This window comes from Glandiceps talaboti, chromosome 13, assembly GCF_964340395.1.
Source record: "Glandiceps talaboti chromosome 13, keGlaTala1.1, whole genome shotgun sequence".
NCBI lineage: Eukaryota > Metazoa > Hemichordata > Enteropneusta > Spengelidae > Glandiceps > Glandiceps talaboti.
This window is the reverse complement of record NC_135561.1, coordinates 19492708-19514162: the sequence shown is the minus strand read 5'-3', so window position 1 is coordinate 19514162 and position 21455 is coordinate 19492708. Positions and strand designations below refer to the sequence as shown.

At 37.1% G+C, this 21455-nt stretch overlaps 1 protein-coding gene across 1 annotated transcript in view; it reads right to left on the bottom strand.

The window, feature by feature from the left end:
* LOC144444385 (uncharacterized) overlaps positions 1 to 21455 on the bottom strand; it is a 45204-nt gene that overhangs the window by 10871 nt on the left and 12878 nt on the right. The window contains exons 6-15 of the mRNA XM_078133799.1: positions 19789 to 19870; positions 16429 to 16638; positions 14507 to 14734; positions 12343 to 12490; positions 10458 to 11119; positions 8272 to 9038; positions 7297 to 8043; positions 5452 to 6657; positions 3731 to 3838; positions 1236 to 1883 (exon numbers count right to left, since the gene is read on the bottom strand). Of these exons, the coding sequence (XP_077989925.1) occupies positions 1236 to 1883; positions 3731 to 3838; positions 5452 to 6657; positions 7297 to 8043; positions 8272 to 9038; positions 10458 to 11119; positions 12343 to 12490; positions 14507 to 14734; positions 16429 to 16638; positions 19789 to 19870 (4806 nt within the window). The remainder of the gene's footprint in view (positions 1 to 1235; positions 1884 to 3730; positions 3839 to 5451; positions 6658 to 7296; positions 8044 to 8271; positions 9039 to 10457; positions 11120 to 12342; positions 12491 to 14506; positions 14735 to 16428; positions 16639 to 19788; positions 19871 to 21455) is intronic.

The following is a 21455-nucleotide window of genomic DNA, read 5'->3' as shown; positions in this document are numbered from 1 at the left end:
AACAGGTTGTCATGGTAACACCTTATTTAACATGGTGACCAATGGTTTGGCATGGTAGCACATTATCTTTTCAGCAGGAGTGACAAGGTATATGCAATATAGAGCATTTTAATACATAAGTGGATGATCTTCAGTACCCATTATTTCCAGGTTATTGAAACATCAATTTTTCTTGACTCCAACATCGAAAAAAATGTCACAAATATTAAAGCCATAGCCTTCATTCTGTTTTCTTAGACTCAACTGTAGATTCACTATCTGTCTACTGGCTATGCTCAATTGTCATTATTTGACACTTAACTTGGGTCAATTAGCTTTATAGCTAGTAAGTCTTCAGACAGTGTCCTTGTTATTTGTCCTCCTCTCTTTCACAATAAAATAAGTTAGTCTTATGATGTAATCATACATCATAAAAATAGCACCAATGGCACTGTAGCACAACTGTATAGTTTGTGTAATTGTTTTAAAAAAATGTTTATTATCCACTTGCCTAACCATCGATGCTGTTATTTTTGGAATATATATCACCATTTCACTGTTGCTATGGGCATGGGCTAGTTGCTAGGCATATGTGTTCGTTTCCCAAATGTGTATCCATTCGCCTGTCCAGCCCTGTTGTCATCTTTGCGCACATACACACAGACGTTTTTGATGCCTATAACACTACTGAACTACCTTAGTGTTCATTCTGAACTCATATAGCTACATGTACTTGGTCCAAATTAATGTGAAATGATGACAGTTCAGTCAAGCTAGTAGACTAGTGCTATTCATGGCACTGAGTCTCAACACCTCTCTCTACATCTAGGTCAATGAGGTCCTGATATGTAATTTCAAATTCAACCGAACCCACCCAGACAGTCATTAACATCATGTCTTTGTTAATCAATCACAGAATTCTACCCAATGATAAGTTAGTGTTTATTGGGGGTAGTTATGTCTAAATATGGTATATTTTTCACCTCAGAATGCTACTTATACATTGTTTACATTGTTCTAACAGTTTCTGGTTTACTCATTTACATAATGTCCATATATGGTACATTTGTCACCTCAGAATGTTACTTATACATTGTTTACATCATTGTAACAGTTGGAGGTTTACTCATTTACATGCACAACTATTGGTTCATGAGTTCTCATTGAGCTGGACAGGGTGAAGAGATGATTCAACACCACGGGTAACATCTAGGCTATGAAGCTGCGCTGACAGACTAAGACTGAGTCTAGCTTACCTGTGGTGTATGAACTATTGTGTCTCTACTGTTGGGTCTCTTCTGTCCTAGTAGTTGCTGTTGTAAATCACCACTCCTACTTTGAAGTTGACTACTACTGCTTGAAAACAGATCCTGTCCACTATCAGTCACCAGACTACTTTTAGCATTCAGTTGTGCCATCAGTAGAGAATTCTGACCCTGACTACTAGTTGGGGTGGGCTCACTCAGCTGACGTCCCCATGATATCGTTTGACGATTAGTAGACATAGTGGGCGACATTATAGATGGCGACGGCGACTGAGTGAAAGGTCTCATGGTATTTTGTGACATCATTTGATTGTTTCCAGAGTTGTTGTTGTTCTGAATTAAAAAGTTACCCTGTCGCATAGAGCTAGTGACGGTATTGTTTGGCGGCATTGTGGTATTGGGGTCAGGAAATTGAAATATGTTTTGGGTTTGGGAATATTGAGATGTTGGTGGCGTGTGTTGAGGTGGTCGTTGACCAAACGTAGGTGACATCCTGAAGTCTAGTCCACTACTACTTCTGTTGGCACCAGTCATAGACCGAGGGCTTGTTTGCGATCCACGTGGACCCATCATGCCACCCGGTGTCAAAGGTCGTCCTGCCCTTGGAGACATTTGTGTACTGAATGGTGACGGTGACTTCTGTGGAGAAACCATTGAAAATCATGCCATCTGAGTTCTCATGTTGATGAAATGATTGTTTAGCCAAAATGTATCACCATCACCTTTAAGTTAGCAACCCTTACTTTGATTTGCCAAAATGTATCCCCACCACCACCGCAGCCCTTTACTTTATTTGCTAAACTGTATATCACCATCTTGGCAATTTTTTTGATTTGTTACAATGAATCACCATCACACCTTGACTTTATTTGATTTGCTACAATGTATCCCAACCACCCTGACCCTTTGTTTAAATTTGCTACAATGTATCCCAACCACCCTGACCCTTTGTTTAAATTTGCTACAATGTATTCCAACCACCCTGACCATTTGTTTAGATTTGCTACAATGTATTCCAACCACACTGACCCTTTGTTTAAATTTGCTACAATGTATTCCAACCACCCTGACCATTTGTTTAGATTTGCTACAATGTATTCCAACCACCCTGACCATTTGTTTAGATTTGCTACAATGTATTCCAACCACCCTGACCATTTGTTTAGATTTGCTACAATGTATCCCAACCACCCTGACCATTTGTTTAAATTTGCTACAATGTATTCCAACCACCCTGACCATTTGTTTAGATTTGCTACAATGTATCCCAACCACCCTGACCATTTGTTTAAATTTGCTACAATGTATCCCAAACACCCTGACCATTTGTTTAAACTTGCTACAATGTATTCCAACCACCCTGACCATTTGTTTAGATTTGCTACAATGTATTCCAACCACACTGACCCTTTGTTTAAATTTGCTACAATGTATTCCAACCACCCTGACCATTTGTTTAGATTTGCTACAATGTATCCCAACCACCCTGATCCTTTGTTTAAATTTGCTACAATGTATCCCAACCACCCTGACCCTTCGTTTAAATTTGCTACAATGTATCCCAACCACACTGACCATTTGTTTAAATTTGCTACAATGTATTCCAACCACCCTGACCATTTGTTTAGATTTGCTACAATGTATCCCAACCACCCTGATCCTGTTTAAATTTGCTACAATGTATTCCAACCACCCTGACCATTTGTTTAGATTTGCTACAATGTATCCCAACCACCCTGATCCTTTGTTTAAATTTGCTACAATGTATCCCAACCACCCTGACCCTTCATTTAAATTTGCTACAATGTATCCCAACCACACTGACCATTGTTTAGATTTGCTACAATGTATCCCAACCACCCCAGACCATTTGCTTAGATTTGCTACAATGTATCCCTACCGACCCTTTGCGTAAATTTGCTACAATGTATCCCCACCACTTTGACCCTTTGTTTAAATTTGCTACAGTGTATTCCCATAATCTTGTTTGATTTTGTTACAATACCTCACCACCACCTTGACCTTTTTTTTAACTTCACGTGAAAATGTCATAGTTCAAAAATCTTGAAAACTGTTTTAACTGATTGCAACTTTCAGTTGTAAAGTGGTCATATGGATGAGGAATGGCTATTTATTTTGGTTATTTAATTAATAAAACAATTTTATCATGGCTTCCTACTTGAAAAATCAATGTGAAACAACATATAGCAAGTCTTTGTTTGCAACTCAATAACTTGCAAAAGATTACTAAATGTGTAAAAGATTGTTTGTTATTGTATGTACAATAACAAACATTTTAACACACTTCTTTAGCTTTTTGCAATGTATTGAGTTACAAACACAGACTTGGGTCAATCTTGTTTCATATTGATTTTTTTTTTCAAATAGAAAGCCATGATAAAATTGTTTTATAAATTAAAAATCCAAAATGAATAGCCAATCCTCATCCATATGGTCAGTTTAATTTGATAGGTCTGCATACATACCTGTATAGCTACATTGGGTGCTGTAATACTAGACGTTTGGGCAAGCATATCAGCAATACTGTCGGTTGGATAGGACTGCTCTAGTAAACTCATCAGTTGAGTATTCACCTGATATTGACAAAGATGAAAAGGAAATGGTTGGAAATATTCACTTGACGCATAATATGATGTTGGTCAGTGTGCCCTCTAATGATAGCCAAATTTTCTTGTTGTGGGTCAGTATGATGACAACTGGCACTTCTTGTGAGTCACCACATAGTAAGAGATAAGGGAACACCAAATCACTAGAAATTGTGTGCATCAGTGATGCATCAAATTGGCATAGAGGGCATACTGATGTTGGTGCATTTATTCCTAAGAAATTGTAAAAGTATGTAAACCCTACGCCGATATGCTATCAATACAGAGTTCTTAATACTTGCCTTGTATCACAGACAAGTAAGAAGACTAGTCTGTGCTTGCATATAGAAATACATCAAAGACAAACTAAACTCAACAGGTGCTTGATACAATCAACAATTTTCATTGACATGACTGTTGTTTCTTTGTTTGTGAAGACATAAACAGTGACGACTTTACAACAGGCGAAATAAAATCAATGGCTTCCGATAACATGACCTCAGAGCATAGGGTAGGTAGGTCGGGACTTTATTTTATTTTATCTTTTTAATTGTTTTTATTTTTGAAAATTTTTGCTTCGCCCCAAAACCAAATGAAATGTCAGAATACCCCTTTTGTGATAGTTTAATGAAATATGTACAGACAGCACTGTGGAAAGAAAGTAGACGAAAAGGGAAGGTCAAGAACACAAATTATTTTTTTTTGTAAATGTTAAAAAACATTTAGGGTTAGCAGCTTAAACTAGGATTGGTAATTTTTTTTATTTTGCCCTAGCTAATTGTATTAGACCTGTTAAGTTCTTTGCTTTGTATTGTTATCATCTGTACATCTAGGATGCATACAGATTTTGAGAAAATCTTTGACATTTACTGATTTAGGGGCCAATAGCAAGGCCTCGGAACAGTTCCTATGACATTAAACACATGCAACTACACTTTTTAAAATCATAAACATTGCCAATAGAGACAACAGGTGTCACTTTAACAGTTTTCTGACTGGACTTAACCTTTTGAAATTCTTCACATAACCTTAGCTTGTGACACTGAACCTAAAAATGTACTGCATGAAAGTGTCACTCTAAATTACAGATGCAGTGAAGAATGAAATTACTTGCATTCGGTGTACTTGAAATGTATGTGTCTACGCTCCAGAACATTACAAGTTGTCATTACAGCAGCAATCTAGGTGTGTTTTGACTTACTAAGGTGAGCATGAAACTAAAACTATTGCTATTGATGTGGTAAGTTACACAAGTTGGTGATAGCAGCACATCTGTTGTGCAGATACATATATATTCACATAGTAATCCAAATAGTGTGTAAACACTGGAAGCCCTGAATTGAACACTGCAAGGTTATGGAAGTTATCAGAAAGGTTACCCTACTACATGTATGAGTATAATTACTGGGTAGACGAATGGTTTTTCAATAGCTTACATCAACATGGCACAACAATACTTTTAGTTTGTGTCTATCTTAGTACACCAAAACCTTATTTGCCACTGTAATATGTCCCATGTACTGGTACTTCACTACTATCATGATAAAAGTAGATCTATTTATATAGATCTATTTATATATATGAAAATTATAAAAATATACCGGTGCTTTAACTTGTGATCCAGTGAAGCTCTGGTGTTGCTGTTGTTGTTGCAGCATCATGAGATCCTTCTGCAGCATTTGGCTATTTGGTGCTTGCTGTTGTTGTTGTTGTTGATGTTGAAGCATTTGTTGTTGTAGCATCTGTTGTATTTGTTTCTGTTGCTGCATCTCTTGGAGCTGTTGTTGTTGTTGTTGCTGCTGCTGTTGTTGTTGTTGTTGTTGTTGCTGCTGCTGCTGCTGTTGTTGAAACTGTTGTTGTTGTTGTCTCTGAACCTGCTGTTGCTGTCGCAATAGCAAAGTCTGACGGAGTTGGGACCTCTGTTGACGTACTAATTGTTTTTGTAACTGCTGCTGCTGTTGCAGTCGTGCCTGCATCTGTTGTTGTTGAAGTGAGGGGGACATCTGTGTTCCCAAAGGAAAGCGAGGACCAGCATTCATACCAAATCCTTTGGCACCTGCTCCTCCAGCTAAACGTTGGCCTAGTATACTTGTCATATCTTGCTGCATTGGAAACATGCTTTGTTGTTGTTGCTGTTGTTGTTGTGGCTGCTGTTGTTGCTGCTGCTGCTGCTGTTGCTGCTGCTGTTGGCGTGCCTGGGCAAGTGTTGAATCCATGAAAGAACGTGCCATGCTATTGGCACTTGCCAGGTCAGGATTACTGACAGTATTACCAGCTGGAGTGTTTACACTGTTACTCAGAGTGTAGTTACCACGGGTGTTTGATAAAGTACCTGATATGGAATTTGGCAAGGATGTTGGCACAGATACAGTAACTGGACTTGAAGCAGAGCTAACCATTGTATTTGTCAAGGTGTTAACCATAGACTGTGACTGTGACATACTATTAGTATTTCCGCTTTTCACGGCAGATGAGAGAGAGCTGTTCATAGTAGTTACGGCTGAAGCTGATAAACTCTGAGCCACTGCGGCAGGAGTGGCAGATGTCGGTACGTCTGCTGACAGGGATGCATTCAGCAAATCACATGCCAACTGTTCGTCTGAGTGTGGTGTACTTAGAAGCTGTTCTATACCCAACGCATTGTCAATTTCATTCAGAGATAAATTACTGTTGTTGAGTACTTGTTCCAATTGTTGAAGTATAGCGTCATCAGTCAGTGCAGTAGCAGAATCATCTACGATATTAGATGGTGGTTCTCTGTTAGGCTGCTGTGTTTCAGTGTTCATATTTGGCAGGTTAGTAGGACCCTGTCAGATTAAAGAAAATCAGGCAATGAAGACAAATTTCAAGGCTTCTATATCACATACTATCATCATAAAACTATATACATTATGTGATTTCTACACTGTATCACAATCATTTGTAGTGTTCATATGAGCTATCAAAGTTTACTCTTCCAATGCGTTTTATTTTGAGCACAGTGATTGGTGGTGGTGGCTATTAATGCAATCAATCTGGTAAATAAAGTAGTAGTGAAATCAGTTCAAAATTGAATCAATATCGGTTTTCCTGACCTCACATTATAGTAAAGTGGTTTCAAATCAATTTACCTGAATTGGTTTTAAACCACCTCAGGGGTGTGGTTTTGAACCAATTCAAGGAAATAAGTTTGAAATCGGTTTATCAGTTCAGTTCTCTCAAGGGGACAGAAACTAATTCTGAACTATTCAGTTGAGTTCTGGACAGGGCTATAGTTGTGATGTTGACATCTCAATCTGTTTAGTATGTCACTCTTCCTATCTAATCATTATGGATTGACTGATAAATAATTTTCTACTGCGAGAACCTAGGATTAAATCATGGGTCTTCAACAAACAAAGTCAGACAAAGCTTTACACTCAAGGTTAGAAATTGATTGTTACTTTTAAGTTGTAATTCTTGCTTACCTGCGATTGGCCAATTGATGGACCAGTGGCACTTCCAACAAATACACTTTGCTGCAACTGTTGCCTTTGAGGAGGAGGAGGAGGTTGCTGTTGTTGTTGTTGCCTTTGCTGCTGCTGCTGTTGTTGTTGTTGTTGCTGCTGCTGTTGTTGTTGTTGTTGCTGCTGCTGTTGTTGCTGCTGCAGTTGCTGCAGTTGTAATGTTGACTGCTGCAGTTGTTGCAATGGGAGGCTATACTGTGAGGCATTTGAGATTGCAGCCATACCCATTACTTGGTTGGTTATGGATGGAACAGAAGTAATGTTTGTCCTTCGCTGCAATCCTCCAAGCCTTGCCAAACCTGAACTACCAGGAATCTGTGAAGGTTGCTGCATACTTCCAAAGGAGGTATTGTTGAGTCGTCTGAGATGTGTCATTTGTTGAATGTTTCCTGCTTGTCGCATCGCAGCATTAAATCTTGGAGTTGTACTTGGTGTACCTGATACAAATGGTGGACTCTGTACAGTGCTATCAGGTGGCATTTGTACCTGGTTAGGCTTTTCAGCTTGGTTGCCCTGCAGCAGTAACTGCTGTAATAGAGGATTTTCAGGGGTTCCCCCCTTGTTACCAGCTCCGTCACCGCTTTGAGTGTGCTGTGAGGTGTCCATTAAAGTGAGTTGATTGTTATCCATACCTTGTAATATATCCTGAACAACGTCTTGGCTGTTCTCATTACCTGTTAGCATTTCCTCTGGCAAGTTGTACGCCACCTGAAATAACTGTTGAATAAGGGTGTTTGTTTCCTCCTCACTCAGATTGTCAAGATTAACATTGTCAAGGGTGGGTAGTCCTTGTGGGAGCTGCTGTTGAGGTGGTTGTTGTTGTTGTGGTTGCTGCTGCTGTTGTTGTTGCTGCTGCTGTTGTTGTTGTTGTTGTTGTTGTTGTTGTTGTTGTTGTTGTTGTTGGAGCAGCTGTTCTTGCAGTAATGGAATCTGAACTTGTTGTTGTTGCTGTGGTGATGGTACTACTACTGATGCCTGTTGCTGTTGTTGCTGTTGTTGCTGCTGCTGCTGCTGAATTTGGGTGAATATTGACTGAACTTGTTGCTGTGTGCCTGCAGTAGTGTTCGGTGATGAAGTAACACTGGTGCTGCTGACACTGTTATCACTTTCTCTCATGCTTTGCAATGACTCCAGTCTTCTAAGTCTATTAAATGCTGAACTCTCCGGAACTACAGGGTCGTCTTCCATCAATAACTTCTGTAGCAGGACATTCTTAGACGGTCGTCTAGTCTGAGTAGGAATCAGTGTCCTGTTGTGGTCAATCATCTTTTTACCACCATCATTGGGTGGATAGGGAAGTTCACCCTCAGGTGTTCCCTGCATTAACTTTAACTGTTCTAGTGGGTCTAAACCACTACCAAATCTGGCACCGCGATCTCCATCTAACAATTTGTCAAGAATTTTCTCCTTTTTGTCCCCCTTGTCATCATCTTGGTTCTGGTCCTTTGAGTCGCAACCGTTATTATTGTCATCATCCTTGTCCTCACATTGTTGTTGTTGTTGTTGTTGTTGTTGTTGTTGTTGTAGTTGTAGTTGGTGTTCTTGTTTCTCTTGATTTTGCTGCAGCATTCTCTGTAAGGTTTCTTTCATTTGAGACGAGGCAGACAATGTCTGGTTCTGGCTTTGGTCAATAGATGCTGCTTGATCACCAGGATGAGGGTCATCAATATCCATACTAGAACATGGACTAAGCTCAGAGTCATCTAGAAAAGTGAAATATTACAGACAACAGTTATTACGGAGAAATAACAGACATTTAACATACTCCTACAGGACAACAAAGCTGGGTTTTGAGGCCGAACTAGGATTAAAATTCAGATGTGAAAAACAGTTTAATCTGGTAGAGATATAGAAAAGAATAATACTATGTAATGGATCCACTGACAAGATTAGACCTCAGTAATCACAGTGTGTCTGATATCATGAAATGTACACAATACAGTGTTCATTGACACTCAGTAATCACAGTGTCTCTCAAGACTAGTTTTGACATTCAAATTTAATGATAATCTCATTATAACATGGGATATTAGCAGTCCTAAGATTGTGCATTGTATTAGTAAGAGTTCGAAATTAGACATGCTTGATGACGGTGATGGAAATGATTTAGGCAGTTTTTCATATGTAGTTAAAATAACCAAATCTCAGTATCTTGATTTACATATCGTACAATTGGTCAGTAGCCTAATACACTGAACGAAGAAATGAAACTCTCAGATCCTGAGTGCCTTAAAGGGGAAAAAGGCAAGGCTTATTTTGTTTTTAATGATTTACTCCAAGTACAATTAGTGACAGCGATTATTCTATTGGTCCTCTAAGCTTAAAGCAGCCATATGGATGAGGATTGGCTATTTATTTTGGATTTTTTAATTTATAACACATAGTGTCCTACTTGAAAAATGAATGTGAAACAACATAGACTAAGTCTGTGTTTTTAACCCAATACATTGTAAAATACCAACTTTACAAATCTATTAATCTTTTGCAATTGATAGAGTTATAAAACATGGTATTTAGCATATGGTGTGTCACATTGCCATGACAAAATTGCTTTATGAATTAAAAATCCAAACTAAATACCAAATTCTTATCCGTATGGCCACTTTAATTATAAATGAAATGCAGCTACGGTTAAAAAGGAAGTCTTGCCTTTTCCCCGTCAAACGAAGCTCAGTCGAATCAATGTTATTTTAAATTTGTTTTGTTTATTGTTTTTTGTATGATAAATGAAAGCATGGAAGCAAAGAATTGTACACAACCTGTTGTTGAGGGTACTGTCTGACCAATAGGGAACTTGCAAACTTGCCATGTTGAATGTTGCATTATGGGAAATGTGATAATAAATCCTAATCAAACGGTATTGTACACAATAATGTTACATTGTTTGTAACCACAAATAATAATCAATTCATAGTCACCCTGACCATTGTGTGAGGTTTATTTTATCGGTAGCTCCAGATTAGGTATTACAATAACCATAGATAATCCCATAGTTCATTGCGTCTGAGCATGCTCAGTCTGGATTGCAAGTTCCCTATTAGTTCCATGATGTAGAAGCTTGCATGATATGGTTTGCTAAGTCCATGAAGCCTATACATAACATGGTATAAATATTAAGTCACCTGAACGATCATTACCATCTTCCATCAATAATTTCTGAAGTAGTTTATTCTTCTTTGACTTGGGGTCTTCGCTATCATCTTCAGACAGTCGTTTCTTACCACCACCACCTCCACCACCGCCACCACCACCACTACCACTACCACTACCACTTGGGTTATCCTTGGATCCCTGAGCTGAATCTGGTGATGATGAGAGTCGTGCCGAAAGGGACATTTTCAGGGCTGCTAATGTTGGATCCGAACTTGTCACCGTGTTTTGGAAAGGCAAGTTTAGTTTCAAGCTGGGAAAAGGTTTTTCTCCTGGTTGTGGATTCCCCATTGTAGCAGTTGCCGTCCTGTCTGTATCACCGACAGGGTTTGCAAATGTGACGGGGAGCTTACTCTGTAGGATACTGGTATATGATACAAGATTTGTGGATTTGAGAAGCGAGGATAAAGACGAGTTCTGCAGCATTTCAATGGGTGATACAGTGGAGAGTTCATTCCCTGATGTAAGCATTGCTGCGTTAGATCGTAGCAATGTACCAAGTGATGGTACAGGCCCTGACTCTGATGGTGACTCCGATGTGGCTGTATAACTAACTGTATTACTAGCTATCTTGGGTAAGGACACCTGTGAGACACTGGTACTAGGTTCCTGTGGAACATTACTCGGCCTTTCCCTGGAATGATATCAATTGAAAACAGATGTTAATAAAAAATGAAATAGCGCCAATGGTGTTGTAGCACAACTGTACAGTTTTTAAAAAAAGTTTTCTCATATGCTGATCCATGCTAGGTATAGGTGTTCATTTGTTGAATGATTATCCATACATTCATTTGTCTGTGTTATCTTTGCAAAATATGTGTGATCATTTGGCTGTTGCTATGGGCATGGTCATGTTGCTAGGCATATTTGCATACATTTTTTGAATGGTTATTCATTTGTCTATCAATTCCTATTGTTATCTTTGCAATATACGTGATTATTTGGTTGTTGCTATGGGCGTGGTCTTATATATGGATATAACTTTAAAACCACTGAATGATCTGATCGCCTTCACTTGAACAATTTTCCATCTACATGTCCTAAATAAAGTCTCCAAATACCAAAACAATCGGTCTGGTAATTTTTGATGAAGTGATTCACATCCACCCACACCCACATATACATACATACATACATACATACATACATACATACATCCATCATCCATCCATACATATACATACATCCATCCATACATACATACATCCATACACACATACACACATACATACATACATACACACATACATACATACATACATACATCCATACACACATACATACATCCATACACACATACATACATACATACATACATAACTACATACATACATACATACATACATACATACATACATACATACATACATACATACATACATACATACATCCATCCATCCATCCATCCATACATACATACACACATATACACACATACACATACCGACATTTCACCATGGCTTTAGCACTACTTTAGCACTAAAAAAACATAACTCCCCCAAAAAAACAAACAAACAAACAACCCCCTCCCCCCCCCAAAATACAACAAACCCCCCCCAAAAAAACACACAACAACAACAACAACAACAACAACAACAACAACGGGAGTTGTCTCCAAGGCCCTATGTCATTTCTACCTAAATTCTGATCAATGCCAGCTTCATACTGAAAATGAAATGAATGAATCCAACACATCTATCTTGTTTGACAAGAAATTGCTCTCAAAATCAACATCATGAATGCACAATGTATCTTCTCCCTTTTATATAGAGAAGTATTTGGTATATCTCATCTGTATATACTGTGAGTTGACACGATAAATTCTGACACTCCAGAGAAGTATTTGGTATATCTCACCTGTATATACTGTGAGTTGACATGATAAATTCTGGCTGTCCAGAGCAAGGATTAGTAAACAATTTACTTCTGGTTTGTACAGAGTACCACTTCTGATCATTTGTGTGAAACTTGTACATTCCACTTGTACCTGAGCCTTTGCTTAGGACTGAAGGAGAGAAAAGAAAAAGTCATTAGTCAGCTGAAAAGTTAAAGGGAGAATGACTCTCCAGGATATAAAGGCATTTTCATCAACTTGGGGTTCTAGAGAGTGATTTCATGATTTTACATCACCTACAATTACTTGCAATTTCAGGGAAACATGAAGTTGATCTTGCGTCTTTGTAGGGTGTCTTTGCTATGGCTATTGCTTGATGGGAGTCAGCAGAAACAATATAGGGTTATACAATGAATATTCATGACTCCTGGGTGCTCATTGCCTTCAGTATAAAACATACATTTGCCAATTACCTAGCAATAATTGACTCCTGTGAAACGACAAGTTTGAATGTTGACTGTACCATTGGTCAGTCTTGACAAATTTAAGATCAATGTTCTGTGAGCACTGCTGCATACAAATTATAATAAAATGTAGATTTGGAATTTTATGGACTTCACCACAGTAGTAGTAAACCTCTGTTTTTGATAAAGGGTTATTGCTTGATGTGTTTAAGTGAATTTTTACATCTTTGAAGACTGTTTTACATCATTTTCTACACTTCATGACCACAGTAGTTTGTTTTCACTGCACTTGGACTGTTCCTTTACACAGTTGAGAATACAGACATTATTTATCCAAGTGTGTGAAACACTCCTGACCAGTAAAATGAAGGAGAAGTGACATTTAGATTTAGAATAACTGGCTTGAGGTCATGATTATACCAAGTAATACAGATGACATCATGTCATTAGACGTTATTCCCAACACATTTCTTTGTTCAGCTAAGGGAAATACAAGTGACATAAAGGGCCTTTGTCACAACTCGTCTAGCAACTCGTAGTGACAAAACCCTTAGGTCACAAGTGTTTTATGGCTGAATGAAGAAAAATATTGGAGAATAACATAATTATACCAGTGCCAGTAATATCAAAGAAAAATTGGGGAAAGTAATAGCAATATTGAATGTTTTAACTTGTAATTTGAACACAGCAGAACAAGTGATAGAGACACACATTGTCGTGACATAGAACAACAAGGGTATAAATTCCATATTTATGGTTTATGCATGGTATAATAATCAACAACTGGGCTCCTACTTGTTTGATTCATGTTCTGAGTATACACGCTACAATCTGTCTACTATTTAACTAGTCTAATTAAAAACAACACATTTTGTTTACATGAATGAATATATGTAGTTTCTGAAATGTTTTCTGTTATCAATAATATACAAGGCTCAATAACATGGCAAATTTAGTCTTTATGGGAACTAGTTGAAATCATCACTAAGTGTTCTTCTATCAGAAAATAACTCAGTTTACAGAATCACCTTGGCTATAAAAACACACTCGTATCTCGTTCTCCCATTTAGATCTGTTTGTCTATGTTGCTATATTGGGCCAACTGTTCTGTAATCTTTCAGAATGCATTCCTATTTTGTTTAGCAATACTTGTTTGGTGTCACTGTACCCTTCCCCAGTTAAAAAATACAGATACTGTTTTGTTTTTTTATGAGAAAAGGTAAATTTCACTGACAGTGGAGAACATGCCCTGGGGCTTTAATGGTTATTAACATTTCAAGTATCTTCTATCACTAAGAGACTTCTAAATGACAGATTGTGTTTTGTCCTCGACAGAGACATAGTCATGATGTTGTGTTCATTATATTTGAGAAACCATATCAAATAAAATATTGCATATTATCTGTGACAAAAGTGATTTAAAGGGAATGCCAAAGTAGGAAATAAAGACATTTATGTAAACTATGGGTTTGGAGAGTATTTTCATGATTTTCGATTACCTACACTGTAGTGTGAGAAACTATGCAAATTTTACTTTACGGGTTCCACACTTCATCAAAAATATTCTTTTTCTAGCTAGCTGCACTGATATACATGGTATAAAAACAGCTGACATGCCAAACTACTGGTACACAAGTTTTACCTGATATCCCCCTCTGTTACAGAGTGTCCACTATTTATCAAAAACACTGCTGTACTGAAATACACTGTAACACCAACATACCTTCTTGATGATGTTTAACTAGGTGTTGTATATCTGTAGAATGGCAGTATTCTTGTAGTGTGTGTCCAACCAGGTCTGACTGAGAGTGAAAAGGCATCGTCAGTGAAGATGTATCTGCTGAGATGATTTTACCATTGAGGTCTTGTTTGGTGATATACTGTTCGATGGCTGACTTGTCTTCCTGAGGCATTCGTCTTGCAACACATACCAAGTAAGCAGGTCCTTCAACTACAAAGAAAACAACACGCATGAATAAATTTAAGTGGAAGAAAATACTTCCGAAACTTTGATTAAACTATTCTTAATGATAATTGCCTTTTGATGACATTACAATTGTCTTCTGCCATTGTTAGAACAGTTGGTTGCATTTGTACGTAGGGATTTCCTTCACATTTTTTTTTATAGTTATAATAAATTACTTCAATGGATCATTCCTAAGGTGTTACCTTAATACCATGGATGAGTTCAGTCAGTTGCAAGTGATGGTTAAGTATGCTTCAGTAAGTACAATACTGTCAACATCTTTTACATATGCAGCAAAAATTATGTCCTGAAACGTATAAACTCAGCTTGGCAGGTAGCTTCCAGGCAAACAATCATAGTTTTGAAGTTTCCAGCATGTATTTATTAGGATTGAGGGTTATAATTTTAAAAGGAGGGCATACGCAAAGCCATCTGTGGTATTTTGATAAAAATGTGCATGTAGGCAATTTTACAGAGAGATTAACTGAAGGCTTTCAAATCGCAGTACAGTGCTACTTACTGTATAGGACGATTGCACGATATCACACAAACTCAATAAATGAACTTTGTTGATTTAGGGGGAGGGAGTCTGGTACCAATGTGATTGCTGAACTTCATTTTCACACTTCAAACAAAATTTTTGACAACTTTCACCCCTTCAATGATAACAAGTTTTGTATTTACTTCGTCTACTGAGATGTTGGATTAGAAATTAATGTGATTAATACAGTGCTGGATTTCAGGTATTACTTACATTGTAAATATAAATGTGATATACAGTGCTGGATTTCAGGTATTACTTACATTGTATATATAAATGTGATATACAGTGCTGGATTTCAGGTATTACTTACATTGTAAATATAAATGTGATATACAGTGCTGGATTTCAGGTATTACAGTACTTACATTGTATATATAAATGTGTTGATGTCACACTTGTGAAACTTCACTGAGAGGGAGGGGAAGGGTTTTTAGCTTTGTTTATTGAGCTGGTGTGACATTGTACGATTGTCCCTTATCTCTCTACAATCTTTTCACAAGAAGGCTCTGAGACTGCTAACATGTTGTATGTGTGGCAGTTAGCGAGACCAGCATAGAAAATTTTGAGCCTGTTGGATGTTTTAGTATCATTTTTGCACGAAATGAGGTGCTTTGGAATATCATTATTATTTCATTCAAGAAAGTGGTAAGGACAAAACAGCTGAAATGTGTCATTCTCTTGGATGCCAAATAATTTTTGATAAATCAAGTAATAATTCAATATGTAGTATTATTGTTGAGGAGATTTTTTGCGAAAATGTGCAGATAGATTTTCTACCCACATGTTCGTTCTTGCCATTGAAAGCAAATGTGTAAAATTCAATTCAATGAATTGACTTAAATGTTGGTATTTCCCTTTCATCTTCATCTATAAAAAGTTTCACAGAAATCGTTTGGCATTTTCCTTTCAGTTAATAGGGCCATCTTTCCCAACTGAAACCAATTCTATTAAACTACAGATCGAAGGGGTTATGCCTGGTGATTCTGGAATTTCCCTCTCACCACTGGCCCTTTCCCACTTTATTAGGTCCATCTTTCCTTAATAAAAATAAGTAATGCTGGCTTTTTCCTTTCACACTGTACCCTTTCCCAGTTTATAGGTCTATTTTTTCCACATGGAATGACAGGAAACTGACCTTGGTGGGATCCATCAGTCTTGGACTGTTTGCCATCTGGGTAAGGTTGTAAAACAGCTGAACACTGCATGTGTTCTAGTATATGTTCTTGTAAGTCATCGTCATCACCATTCTCATCATCATTGGCCTGTTTGACGTACATTCGACAGTTGAATGTTCTACTCTTTGTAATTTTACTTGTGTTATCACTCCGCCAGGCTATACCATTTGCTGTGGTTACAACAAAACAAGTATATTAACAATGAGACTGACAATTCAGGCTTGGTATTTAGCAGTAGCACAGAGCATCCACTACCAAACATAATATCTAGACTATCAGATTTATACGATGGTAGTCTGTTAGACCAATGGAAATCTATATAAAACTGTAGCTGAAACTTCACTTGGCTAATTTTTATTTATTTATTTATTTATTTATTTATTACACTTCATCAGGCAAGTCAAGATTAAACAATAATAAAAATTAAAGTAACATGATCAATAGACAACAACAGGACAGAGAGACCATGGATATACCCAAAACACTAGCGACAACATGATCAATAGACAACAACAGGACAGAGAGACCATGGATATACCCAAAACACTAGCGACAAATAAACAATTACAAAAGACAGCCTGTGAAGGGAATGGATAAACAGGTGCCAAGCACCTCTACTAGTGTCCAACCAACATAAATCTAACTACCCCCGGTAGAAGTAGTCCAGGACACATAGACTACTACACATCATATCTAGACTACCAAATTAGCAGTAGTCCAGGACACATAGACTACTAAACATTGTATCTAGACTACCCAATTAGCAGTAGTCCAGGACATAGAGACTACTAAACATTGTATCTAGACTACCAGATTAGCAGTAGTCCAGAACACATAGAAGACTAAACATTGTATCTAGACTACCAGATTTATAAGGTGGTTGTCTGTTAGACCAATGGAAATCAACAGAAAATTTGTAGCTAGATTAAGCAGTTCATTTGAAGGGTTATGTTGCAATCCTGGGTCACTGCATGGTAATACCTTAATAAGGATTACATGGCATCATTCTTAGATTTTAATCCTAATCCGAAAAGAGCCTTTAACTAAATCTTTCTACTAAGCCTAAGCCTAAAAGTTAAATTTGAACCTTACATGTACATGTGAATGTTCAACTCGGACATTCAGGACTTTTGAACACAAATACATATATGGCGATCTCAGTAAGTTTTCAAGGTGTGATCTAAATACACAAAATTTCAGATATTATTAAGACAAAGGAATGATATAATTTGGCCATCAGGGGCACTATTTGAAAGCATTTTTTCGACTAGTCTTGTTTACCCAGACTCCCCTGATTGCAGCCACCCCCAGCAGACAGTCTGGGGAATACAGCCTCAGACTGAGTTACAAGAGGGCTGTGTGGAGATGTTGATCCAAAACATGACCTCTGTAGTAAAAATCATACAGTTGCATCTCTTGCTAAGAATTTTTTATTTAATCTCCGAAACAAAGATGAGTTTTGAAACATTTACATTGTAAACCATGATTTCTGTCAGAGTTAATGAAAATGAAAATTATCTATCATTTTCATCCAATGACAAACTGTTCAAGTCTAGTGACAATTGCCAATGTACATTCCAATCATCAGCACTGTATTCCCCAGACTATCTCAGGGCCGATGGAAATCTAACTGAGACTTTCTGACCAAAAATGTGTCCTGAACAAAGAATTAAGAATTATATTTCTGAGAAGCATACTTGGTTAAGATGTGGAAACTATGGCATACCCTAATTATTTACATAATCAACTTTATCTAAAGCCTACTGAATTATATCATTTACTATTTTACAACAGAAGTATATACTCAGATTGTCGATATGAATTTTTGTCTCAAGATTTTCAGTAGTCTACATACAAATGTACCTCAGACTTTTTGTTTACACTAGACAGACAGACAGACAGACAGACAGACAGACAGACAGACAGACAGATATGCCAATTACTATATGTTTATGTATTGCTCAAGTCTTGTCTTTTCATAACTATACAACAACTCACTCGGCATCCCTACAAACCCCCTATGGGCCTTTTAGTCATTCTGTATTGTTTGAAGTGACTGACCATGAGACAGAAAAGAGTAAATATTGAAAAGAAGGCCAAGTCTATAAAACGAAATTCTTGTAAGCTGATAGCAAGTACATGTACACAGTGAAGGGCAAGCTGGAAAGATTCTAATGTTGACAATGACCTTCACAGATTGAAGAAATAGAAGCTAGTAGCATATTATTTCTAGTTTGTGGACTTCTAAAATGTGATGTAGTGGTTGGCTATCCATTCATATTTTTGTTGCATTGTATTACAAAGTCATGTTATGATTTTGGTCTTATTTGTACATCTGACTGATTTCTCATTACTGGTAATGTTCACATCCTACCCGTGTGCATAGCCAATCAAAACAGTTAACACTGGTGCCTTGCATTCTCATTGGTTACAGGGAGCATAATGTGGTCTTGTTTGAACATTACTGGTAAAGAGATTCAGGTTTATATATAGGTGTGACCGATATGAAAATGTGAAGATATGAAACTAAACAAGCAAAAAACGAAGGTAACAGATTGAATCCAACAACTAGCTGACCACTAAGTCGGCTTTTAGTTATCTTTAAACTTTCTCTTTATCATGAATTATGTGCTTTTATCAACCAATGACCAGCAAAATATTCAAAGTTCTACTTACTGAGTGGCAACAAACATTGAACAAGCTATGCATGGTCACAAACAGTTTGCCCTCTAAACCAATTTGATGCAGACAATTTCTAGTGACACACCAAAATTTGGTGTTCTCCTATCTCTTACTGTGTGGTGATTCACAAGAAATGCCTGTTTTTTTCTCATTTGACTCGCAACAAAATTTGGCTATCATTAGAGGGCACTCTGGTCACAACAAGAATTATAGTCCAAGAGATGAACACCTGGTAATGACATGACCCACCCAATGAAACTGAAATACAGTCATGAACTGACCAATGGGCTTTCAGTCTAATAGATTTCAAATTGCTACTTAACAAACAAATATATGCATGGTCACCAACATGAATTAGAATACAAGTGTTAAACACCTGGCGATGTGATGCCCCTCCCAATCAAAATCAAACAGAGTCATGAACCAACCAATGACCAGCAAGATATTTCAAACTGCTACTTACGGAGTGGCAACAAACATTATCAACACACTGTGCATGCTCACAACATGAATTAGAATCCAAGAGTTGAACACCTGGTAATGACATGCCGCTCCCAATGAAACTCAAATACAGTCATGAACTAACCAATGGGCTTTCAGTTAGGATTTCTAACAATAGATTTCAGAGTGCTACTTACTGAGTGGTAACAAACATTCAACAAGTTGTGCATGATCACCAACATGAATCAATGTGTAAATACTGCTTCCGACCAACTCCTCCTGGAAAGAGATAAACAAAAAGAAAAAATCAAAACATTATCACAACCTTCATTGTAGACTATAGTATATATCTTTCTGGTTTTGAGAAAACACCTCCAACTCTTGGTGCCAGTCAAGTGTCAGAATAAATGAGTGTTGGTTAGTCTCACAGCCACAGATTGAGTTCAGTAATAGCTTTAGATAAACAAGCAATCACTGATACTAAGTCTGCAAACTGGCAATTGCTTACCTTTCAACAAGGTCAAAACCATTTATTATTATGGCATGGCAGCCTGGAGATAGTCAATTGGTTATAAAGTTTCTCCTTGTGTATTTAAAAGATGTAGTGCACAGACAGAGGTGTGTCATCCTGGTTCAAACCATATACTTGGGTATCTTATTATGGCCATGATATGGCCAAATAAAAGAATTGTGTTTCCGGTAATCCGACCAACCCTTGTTTAAGCTGCCAGCTCAAAACATTTTTTACAGTCCAAATAAGGTAAATGGAGAATTTACTTCAATTTCTGTTTTAATTTTCTTGTTTTAATCTTTCTTTAAGTATCTTCAGTCAATTCTTTAAAAAAAATCCCATTCCAGAGTAACCGAATCTTTCAGAAATGTAGGTTGAATTCAAACAATACAGTCTGCACATTGTGTTTGTCTACTTCACATATGAGTGTCTTTTTCATTTACTTGTTTTACACCTCACCAAACTATCACAGACATATCCCCCCTCAAAAAAAAAAAAAAAAAAAAAAAAAAAAAAAAAAAAAAAAAAAAAAAAAAAAAAATTAACAAAAGAGAAAAAAGCTTGCATTCTTTAAAGGTAAATTGACTTTTTACACAAAGACTGAGACATTTACTTGCATTGAAAAAAAAGTACACATTTTTATCATCCCTTTTTTAGGTAATTTTCAGAGGAAAAATTACTCATATTTAGGTATTTCTCATTCAGATACAGTCCTTTTGTATGAGACTGGAGAGTGAAATCAAAGAACCCATATTGAGACTTACACAGGTTTTTACAAATACCCATAGAAAAATATTGAAGCGATACCTAAGACTTTAATCCCCTGTTAAGTATGTTTCTAAATCATGAAAGGGAACTCTACCTTATGCTGTAATGATAGTAAAGTATAAGTAACATGCCTGACAGTTCCATATGTTGATATATTGTACCTAGGTGATGTGAATAAGTCTTCGTCAAACACATACTCTCTATGTCTAAAATTACCAAGTCATATTCTGAATTTTGTGAAAACTATGGCTGCTTTTACGGTTGAACTATCATGAACGTCATGAAACAAAGTGATGCACATATATTGTACTATACAGTATGACAGTTGTGCCAGGTTTGGTTGAAACCAGTCCATGCATTTCAGAGGTGTACTGAATAGATAAGGTGGGTGTAGACACTCTAATGAGGTCTCCATCTTTTAAGCTTTCAAAATTAGTGGTCAAACTGTGAATTATTACAACTAATAATATGGCTGATATTTCACCATTATCACAAAGGTCATAAACAAAGCAATGTGCATATGCTGACTGTAGCAACTGTGCCAGGTTTGGTTGAAATCAGTCCATGCATGTCTGAGGGCATGTT